General features: G+C 36.5%; 2 protein-coding genes across 2 annotated transcripts; one reads left to right on the forward strand and one right to left on the reverse strand.

Moving 5' to 3' along the window:
- Window positions 1-964: 964 nt before the first annotated feature.
- LOC113350246 (probable protein phosphatase 2C 40) lies at window positions 965-5,811 on the forward strand. The gene is made up of 5 exons (XM_026594361.1): window positions 965-1,251; window positions 2,270-3,454; window positions 3,732-3,996; window positions 4,099-4,234; window positions 5,461-5,811. Exons 2-4 carry the CDS (start codon window positions 2,279-2,281, stop codon window positions 4,224-4,226), a joined length of 1,569 nt encoding a protein of 522 aa, XP_026450146.1. The 5' UTR covers window positions 965-1,251; window positions 2,270-2,278; the 3' UTR covers window positions 4,227-4,234; window positions 5,461-5,811.
- A 1,481-nt stretch (window positions 5,812-7,292) lies between these two features.
- On the reverse strand, window positions 7,293-9,142 carry LOC113350247 (heavy metal-associated isoprenylated plant protein 35-like). Its single transcript, XM_026594362.1, has 3 exons — window positions 8,863-9,142; window positions 8,679-8,754; window positions 7,293-8,584 (listed from the first exon to the last, which is right to left on the reverse strand). Exons 1-3 carry the CDS (start codon window positions 8,917-8,919, stop codon window positions 7,653-7,655), a joined length of 1,065 nt encoding a protein of 354 aa, XP_026450147.1. The 5' UTR covers window positions 8,920-9,142; the 3' UTR covers window positions 7,293-7,652.
- Between the last annotated feature and the right edge of the window lie 215 nt (window positions 9,143-9,357).

Consider the following 9,357-nt stretch of genomic DNA (forward strand, 5'->3'; position numbering starts at 1 on the left):
ATACTGCATAAAATTGATGAATGAAAATTAGTGGGATTTACTATGTTTCAACTGAGAAGAAAACAACAAAAAGAAGGCATATCAGTTAAAATCCCGAAATGCAAATAAAATACAATGGTGAAAAAGACACCCTTGTTCGTAGGTCAAGACAATGTAATCAATACGGCCGAGTCTCGCGGAGACTCACGGTCTCGGTCCATGGCCGGGACGAATCTCTAAATCTCGGCTAGACGATAAATTTGTCGAAACGGAAATGCGTTCTCACTGAGACGACGGCGGAGACTTTTTATATGAGAATTTCGATAAAAAAATAAGAACCAGATTTAAAAGACTCGGCTTTCTTTTTGTCATTGTGAATCATATTATACGAGGGACGAGTTCAAGGTAGTCTGAATCTGAAACTCTCAATATCTTCACCAACTGTTTGATTGAGGCGATACAAAATTTTGAAAAACCTCAAAACTTCTCCGAAATTAAACTGTAAAGTGAAGGTGTCCATCCCTGAGGCGGATACAAAGCTTAGCTTCCCCTGGCTTAAGCATCCCCAAAATTCCAATAGATCATTTTTTTCATTAATTATTTTTATATAGCCCAAACTTCATGTACTATATAAATTCAGGCTTAAATAAGGGTATAAAATTAGTCAAGTCCTCCTCATATAACATTTCTAGTTCCGCCACTTATCCATCCTGACTGAGACGAGAACCGTGATTCACTAAATTGGTTTGTTCATTTAGTCGATTGGAGTTCTATATCCTACTTAGCCATCCAATTTCCAAAAAAAAATAAAAAAATAATAATCCTACTTAGCCATGTTTTCATATGTTGTAACGATCCCTTTGGAGTTCGGTCCATCGGAGACCCTAGCTCCCGCTAGGACGAGACCTTACAAAAAAAAAAAAAAAAACATGTAAATGGTTCTTCCGTTTTCTATTTTTCGGCCAGGGAATAAAAAACCAATCGAATCCAGCAACTAAAGATAGAAAAAAGTCCTGAAACCACTCAAAAATCTTTTCCACTTTGAAACTCTCCTCCAAAAAGTCTTTAGTTGTTGCGAGTCTAAAGACCTTTCTCAGAAAAAGAAGAGAATGACACCCGACTCTTCTATTTTTAACTTGTTTTGGTATTCTCTTACTATTTTTGTCTTCCCCTTTTCTTTCTCATAATCCCCAGTTCTGATTTATTATTCTTACTCAGCCTTTTTCACTGACTTGATTATTAAGCTAGAGTTTGAGGTATCAATCTCAATTGGTAAGTTGGGTTTTCTGTGTATTCTACCCTGTTTCTGATTCTCTTTGTATCTTTCTAGTCATTACCTGTTTGTTTCTTTTTTCCATTGTTTTTTGTTGTTGTTTCATGTATACAGTCGCATCAACGCTTAGCTATTGGTAATTTGAATACTGGGTTTTGTTGATTTTTGTTGCATTTTCTTAAGTTTTGAGTTAATCTGATGTTGTTGAGTTGCTCATGAAGGACTTTTGGGTGTGTATGAGTGATGAATAGTAGTGGCTTCTAAATGAATCGGAATTGCATTAAGATGGTTCTGTTCTTACTTTGGGAAGAATTGAAGGCCTAATTTGTTATCTTGAATTTATATTTATGTTTCAATCTTTTGGTCGATTATGTGAATTTTGCATGTTAACATTCAGGATGTGTTTTTGTTACAATTCGACCGGTCAGGGTGTACGGTAGTGTACCCTTACTATATAGCCTTCATATTTAGGTTTCTTATCTTGGCCTGTTGGTCATCTTTTTTGCTAGATTATATAGCAATTTGACAAATTTGAATCAATACATAGAAGTGTTGATTATTTGGAAATTCGAACTTCTACCCGCGCTTATACCTTAGGATGTTGTATTAGTCACTTGACATGAAGAAGCTTGTAGGTTGTTGTCAAATTATGGCTTGTATGAGATTAGATTAAACTTCTTCAAAGGCTCACTTTAGCGAATAAAATGTTTGTTATTACGTCTATAGTACGGTCTATAGTATGGTCAAGGGTGTGTAAAATTTAACCATGAAGTATTTCCCATTTATAAGTAGGTACACTGCGTTAAAAGATTATCAGTTGGAGATCACGTAGATGGTTTACATATATCTTAGTATAGGAATCGGTTATAGGGTTCTTTTTGTTCTTTCACATTATCACCTTCTTAAGGCATCTATATTGGTTATCTCCACAGGATTTGGCATTTACAAGTTTCATTTTTTCGTTCCTCTGATTTTATATTTATGTTCTCACTAAGAATGGATGGATCTTGTTTTCAGGCGTAAATCATGTATGGAGAAACAATTGTTGAGCCTGTCGGAGAACTGCAGGTCACTTTTGGCTACCAATGTAGTGGTAAACAAGGAGGTTCTAGTAAAATGGCGGATGGATATGAGATTCCATATGGACATAGATTTCGAAGGAAAAGCTCCTTTTCTTTCTTGTCTGGAGCTGCTCTAAGCGCTAACACCACATTAGCTAATACAAATATATGCAATGGCCGGATAGGGGCTGAAATTCTTCCTAGTCTGGATTCTCCAAAATCATTCCGTAGAGTCCCCTCTTCACCGTCATTTGCTAGGTTGGATATGTTATCGTGTTCTTTTCAGAGTGGAATGTCAACCTTGAGTTCTACTTCATCAAATCAGAGCGAGATATCAGATTGGGAATTTCATAGATTGAAATCAATGAGTGCTCCTTCTGAAAACGAAAATTTCCTTCATGCTAAGGAAGTAGAAGTTGCGGGTGGGGCAGCTGGTGAAGATAGAGTTCAAGCTGTTTGTTCAGAAGAAAATGGTTGGCTCTTTTGTGCTATATATGACGGGTTTAATGGAAGGGATGCAGCTGACTTTTTGGCAGGGACATTCTATGAAACCATTGGGCTATACTTGAATCTTTTGGAGAAGGAAATGAAAGAGGAAAGTAACATGAATTCAGATGATTGTCTCCTATATTATATGGATGAAAATACTTCTCAATCTGAGGAACACGTTCCTGAGAGAACTTATGAAGACAGCAATGATAAAAGCTTCACCGATGCAAAACCTTCACTAGTTAATAATCAAGAAATCTCATATGACTCGTTTAGGCATAAAGTGCTTGATTGCCTCCAATCTGCTCTTAATCAGGCTGAGACTGATTTTCTGTACATGGTTGAACAAGAAATGGAGGATCGTCCTGACTTAGTTTCCGTTGGGTCTTGTGTTTTGGTTGTTCTAATTTATGATAAGGATCTATATATACTTAGTTTAGGTGATAGTAGAGCTGTGTTAGCTACATATGGTGTTGATGCTAATGAGAAGTTGGAAGCTATTCAACTGTCAGATATTCATAGTGTTGACAATAAAATAGAACGGGATCAACTTCTCAATGATCATCCAAATGAGCCCTCGGTTATTGTTGGTGGAAAAGTAAAAGGGAAATTGAAGCTAACTCGTGCATTTGGAGTTGGTTATTTGAAAAAGGTAAATACTTATCTTTCAAGTTGTAATTTACATGCTGGGGATGTCACTTCTTTCCCTATAATTACGTGCACTGTGGCACTGCCAGAAGAGCCTAAGAATGAGTCTAGAACAGTGTATCTATACATGTTTAATAATGGATACGTGAACATTTGTCCTTTTCTCAAACGTAAACATGATCATTTAGTCTGTCCATCCATTTTTAATGGTTCTTTGTAATTAATTTTTCCAAATAAATGTTTCATATAACATTTCATATTATTCTCAATTGTTTGTGCAGAGAAAAATGAACGATGCTTTGATGGGTATTCTCCAAGTTCCAAATCTATTAAGTCCACCATATGTCTCCACCCAGCCTTCATTGAATGTTCATAGAATCTCAAAAGAGGACTGCTTTGTAGTTATCGGAAGTGATGGATTATTTGATTTCATCACGAGTGATGAAGCTGTAAGACTTGTGCATAAATATATTTTAAGCAACCCATCAGGTCATCCAGCTAAATTCCTTCTTGAGCAGCTCGTACTAAGAGCCGCTGATAGTGCAGGTAAATCAAAATTAACGTATAAGAAGTTCTGTTAGCAACTTAGTCATTTTAGTTATAACCGAATACTCTATTGGTCTTGAATCCAGCCTATTCATCTTGCAGGTTTCAGCACAGAAGAATTAATGAGAATCCCTGCTGGTAGAAGAAGGAAGTACCACGATGACGTGACCGTGATTGTAGTCATACTTGGTAGCAATCTGCGCACGTCAAAGGCCTCAACTGTTCTATAGAATAACAGGTAATATAATAGTTTGATAACATGACTTTGCACTTCTGGTATCTCAATTTTACAAGCATATTTGCAGTTCTATTGGTACGGGATTTATGACTCTTGAAAGCCATAGTTTCACAACTGCCTTTTGAGTATCATTAAACATTTTGGTTAAATCATATTCACTGCTCGTCGGTTCTGGGGATAAAACTTAGGCTTTTACAGCTCATCTGGGTGCGGTTATCTTTCAGTCACAGTAAAATTAGAACTTTTAAACATGTATATTTCGTGAGAGTTCTTTTTGTAGGAACGGAAGAATTAGGTAAATATTTAGCTCATTTCTAACCTCCAACCTGTTGATCCTAAGAAAGGATTAGGATATTGATGTGGCTGCTTTTGTCATTGTTTAAGTCATCAAGAAATCATCATTCCAAAACCACCAGGCACCACACTCAAACCACTGATTTATTTCTTTTTTGTTTCATCACCAAATACAGTACACCATTATTAAAGTGACCAAAATCAAGAGATTCTGAAGAGATATTAATGAAGAACATGATGACATTAGACCCCATCACTCATCTTTTCATTTTTTGTATTAGTCTTTCCTGTTGTGTGTAATCTAGGATTAGAAATCATACCTATCCTAGTTTCCTCCTTTCCAGTATTAGTATGGTTATTAAATTTGCTCTGAGGAGATTTGCAAACAGGTTATAGAATGACATCAACATTAAACGCAGTTAAGTTTGGTATCAGCGTATTCATTAAGTCGAATTAATTGTCAACTGCAACAGTATAGAATTCCTGCTAACTTTTCTCTTTGGGACCACCACGCTTATCATTGAGTTTGGCACACTAAGTAGTTTATCACAGCCGCTATTATTAGGCAGATTATGTTTTCACTCATCCCTTTTTTTTGGTTTACTTGTAAGTTCAATGCAAGAAGTTGTAGAACTCCATAATAATCATACTAGAGGAGCTGTTAAGGTCTAAATTCTAATTTAAAAGTCGCAGTTAACTTCGATATTATCGTATTCCTTATATCAAGTGCAACATTATTGAATTCTTGCTATCTATTTGTTCGGGACCACGCTTAGTGGTATTACTTTCTACTTATGCATATCAGAAATTGGCACATATGGTGGTGGTATCAAGACCTCTATTATTTGGATGATTTTGTGTTCTACTTGGTTTTTGAGACATGGACACATATCTCGATCCAAGTGTATTCATTGAGTTGATTTATTTTGTAGGGTTAATACAAAAACAAGTTGGGGTACTCCATGATCACCTAAAAGGGACTGTTTTTGATCATGGATCTACTATGAAGATGATGACGATAAAGAAGATGGTGATGCGCATTAACAAGGATAGGAACATGAGGCAAAATAAATAAATTGGGTAGACCCGAAGGGGGCCTTTTTTTCTTAATGGAATTCATGATTTACCTCCCAACAAATTTCTCTCAGAGAATGATACGTTGGTACATTATTATATAGAGGTTAGGCACATTTAAATGCACAAAAATAAGGTGCTCCTTTTTAACCTGTGTAACACTGCCTTAAATTTCTTCTCAAGTGCAGATCTTTTTTCTGTTTTGTTTTGTTTTGTTTTTCTTTTACAAGTTGTAAATAAACAGCAATGTCATAACCTTGTCCTCCCTACTTACGAAAATAACATGATTGTTACCTCGGTTACCAAATTCTACTGGAAATCGCCGGTGTACCAAGCAAAAACAACCCTTAATCTTCTTCGATAAATAAAGTTCCTTCATGTACATGACACAAATGTGTACCTAATGCAAATTATTTATGGACCAACGGCGCAAGGGTGAGTTTCTTGTTGACCATCATTGAACTTTGTTCTTCACTTCAGGTTAAATAGTGGCCGTTAAATCATTTTCAATGCAGAGCTGAATATTTAATTGTGGTGTTATTGTTTCCAAAGTTAACAACTAAACCCTACATGGGATGTAGCCTAATATAATCATGCCCATGATTCTTGAGACAAGTGTTTAGTTTTTACATTAACCAAGCACACAAAACTCTTCAAAAGTCAAGTTTCCTTGGTAGACCAAAACTTTATAGGCCTCTTAATAATAAGTTTATTCAGTTAATTACTGTTGCAGCCGTAAACATACAACCAAAACATATGGGTGTAAAAGCAGATAAACTCCATGAAAAGCACAAGAATTCCATGAAAAGAATCAAAGATTCAAAATCCACAGTCAAAGTAAAGTACTGCAAATGCAATAGTCACACATTTCAAAATGTAAGTCGTATATTTCGAGTATGTTTCAAGGAACTTTGGAGTCCACTTCCAAATCCGAACGGAAGCAGCTGATCGCTTCTTGTTGCATCTAACAGCAGGAAGTCACTGTCCAATGTCCACTATAAGATCCAATAGACGCCAGTGACTTCCATTTTAACACAAGACATAGTGACTTCCCAAGTTCCCATTCCATGTCATGCAGCGGGAACTAACGGAAATTTGTCATGCACCGGGAAGTAACGGAAATATGCCGTAAAAAAAAAAAAAAAAATCTTGTTTTCGGAAGAAAGAAAAACAGACAAGAAAATCACATCAAACACTCCTTTACACATAAGAATAATAGAGAACGTAAATTCCTACTTCACAATCACATACCACAAAAACGCCATCTGACCAATAACCCTTAATATCATCTACAACATGCACTTTCTCAGTCATACACTACCATATCACCAATATAAATCCTACTTTCTTTTCCTTCCCACCTAAGAGAGACAAAATGAGAAAAGAAAAAAAGAAAGAAGCCCTTTGTTGGTCCTTGCCAAAATATTAATCAATACAAGTCACAATAAAGACATTAACTTTGTGCACCTAACAAAACCTAATAAAAGTGAGAAAGAATAAAACAAACAATTAACAATATGCCATTGGCCTATCAATTTAATCTCCACCTCTCTTAATCATCACTTTACAGAAGAGGTAGAGAAGAAGGAGAAGAGAATAATTTCGAAAAGAATGAATTTGGGCCTTATATATAAAAAAAAAAAAAAAAAAATCATTGGTCCTACTTACACCCAAGCATTACAATGCTTAATACATTAAACTAGTTTATCATTTCTCATTTCATTATCAAAACCTTCTTTGACATGATTGAGAAAATAGACACCCCACAAACAACTAAACACTACTACAAGGATTTGATTTAACAACTACTATCAATATTCTCCTACATTAAAAGAAAAAAATAAAGGCGAATTAATTATGCTACCACTAATAATAATACCGTCTTACAATGTTACCCCTACTATTCTCATATATTTCAGTTTTGATCCTATACAAAAAGTATACCCCTCCCCCGAAAGAAATACTTATACAAAGAGTATAAGCTTGATTAACACCGCTGGATTGAAAAGATTCTCTTAAAACCCTGGATGATCAAAACGAAAATATTACATCACATGATGGAACATCCATTTGCATTTTCATCGCTGAACATTGTAAATGAATCCGACTGTTGTTGAGGATGCTGTTGCGGTGGTGAATCGGAGTACATAAACGACGGTGGTGGTTCTTGTGCGTGCATGTATGGTGGCGGTGGTTGGGAATACGTGTAAGTTGGTAGTTGGGCATAGTATGTCTCACTGTAACTACTGCTAGGGTTGGCTGTGTTGTAACTCATAACGTAAGTTGGAGGTGTATCGTACGACGGATAAGGATTTGCATGCTGACGTGAAGATGGGCCACGGTACACCGATTCTGTTGCTTGACCAGCTGGATGAGATGACGCCTCAACGCTTCTCGCTGTATCCCCAGGAATTTGTACGGTTTCAGATGTCTCGCTACTCTTTTGCCCTTTCTTTTTACGGACAATGCCACTCCCAACAGCTTTGTCATTTCCAGCGGCTACGCCGTTTTCAATGCCCGTATTGTCGTTTGCCGGCGTAGGGTTAACCGGAGATGAGTTTGCTGGCAATTTCCCCTCGGCTTTTGCCTCCTGGGTTGGACCATTAACTCCCTTATCGGCCTGAACTCCTTCATTAGCAGACTGATTGCTGTTGTCGTTGCTAGTTTCGCCGTTAATGGTGATGTTTTTGACCTTAACTTGAATCTTTTCTTCATCTGGTTTGCTCTGATTCTGCTGTTCTGGTTCACTAGAGTTACCATCTTTACTTATTTGAGGTTGTTGGTCTTTCTTAATTTCACCACTCTTCAGAGTTTCTTGTCTTTTCTCTTTCGTTTGAGTAACCTTTTGAGGAGGAGGAGGAGCAGGCCAAAACTCAGCATGTTTCCCTTTAATCAAAAGCTTCCTAAGTAAAGCTTCTCCATTTACGCTGCCTATCACGGTCACTTTGTGTATCTTCGAATCAATTATAATATCCTCAACACCTGATGAAATCAACAAATATCACATCACACACACACAAAAACAGAGGAAATTTGAGATTTTTGAGAAGAAATTTTGAAATGAGGAATTTCATACCCTGAATTTTCTTCAAAATTTTCTTGACCTTTTTCTTGCAACCTTCACAATGAATTGATACTCTCAGTATGCAAGTCTGCAAAAATGAAAAACAAAACAAAAACATCAAAAAAAAAATTACCAAATGAAAGAAAAAACCTCGACGGTGAGAAGAAGAAAGAAGAAAACAGAAGATTTAGGTTACCTTGTAGTTTACGGGTTCTGCTGAAGCGTCTTCAGTTACTGCGGCTGCTGATGCCATTTGAGAGAGAGAGATGTGTGAGAGAAGGGGAGAAGACAATAAAGAGTGAGAAAAGGGAGGAAACTAGTTCGCTATTGAGAGCTTTAAATAGATGGAATTGAAAGCATGAAGCTGCAGAGCAACGAGTGAATGAAAGAGAGAACTGAAACTGAAACTTCTTTTTCAAAACGTTAATTTATTTAAAAGGAAAAAAGCTATAGAAGAGAAATGATACAGCCATGTTTAAATGCTTTATAGACAGACCTTCTGTTCATCACCGTTGGATTTGTAGCACATCTCTATGGAAAGAGACGAGTGGTACAGAAACATATAAAAAGAAGCGAAAGATCGTAGATACTGACATAAACCTTCTTTAAGGTCAAAAGCTAAAGAAAGTTAGTCAACAAAGATAATTCACACGTGGCATTAACGGTTGGAATCGAACGGCTGAGATTGGCT

The sequence above is a fragment of the Papaver somniferum genome, chromosome 2, assembly GCF_003573695.1.
Source record: "Papaver somniferum cultivar HN1 chromosome 2, ASM357369v1, whole genome shotgun sequence".
NCBI lineage: Eukaryota > Viridiplantae > Streptophyta > Magnoliopsida > Ranunculales > Papaveraceae > Papaver > Papaver somniferum.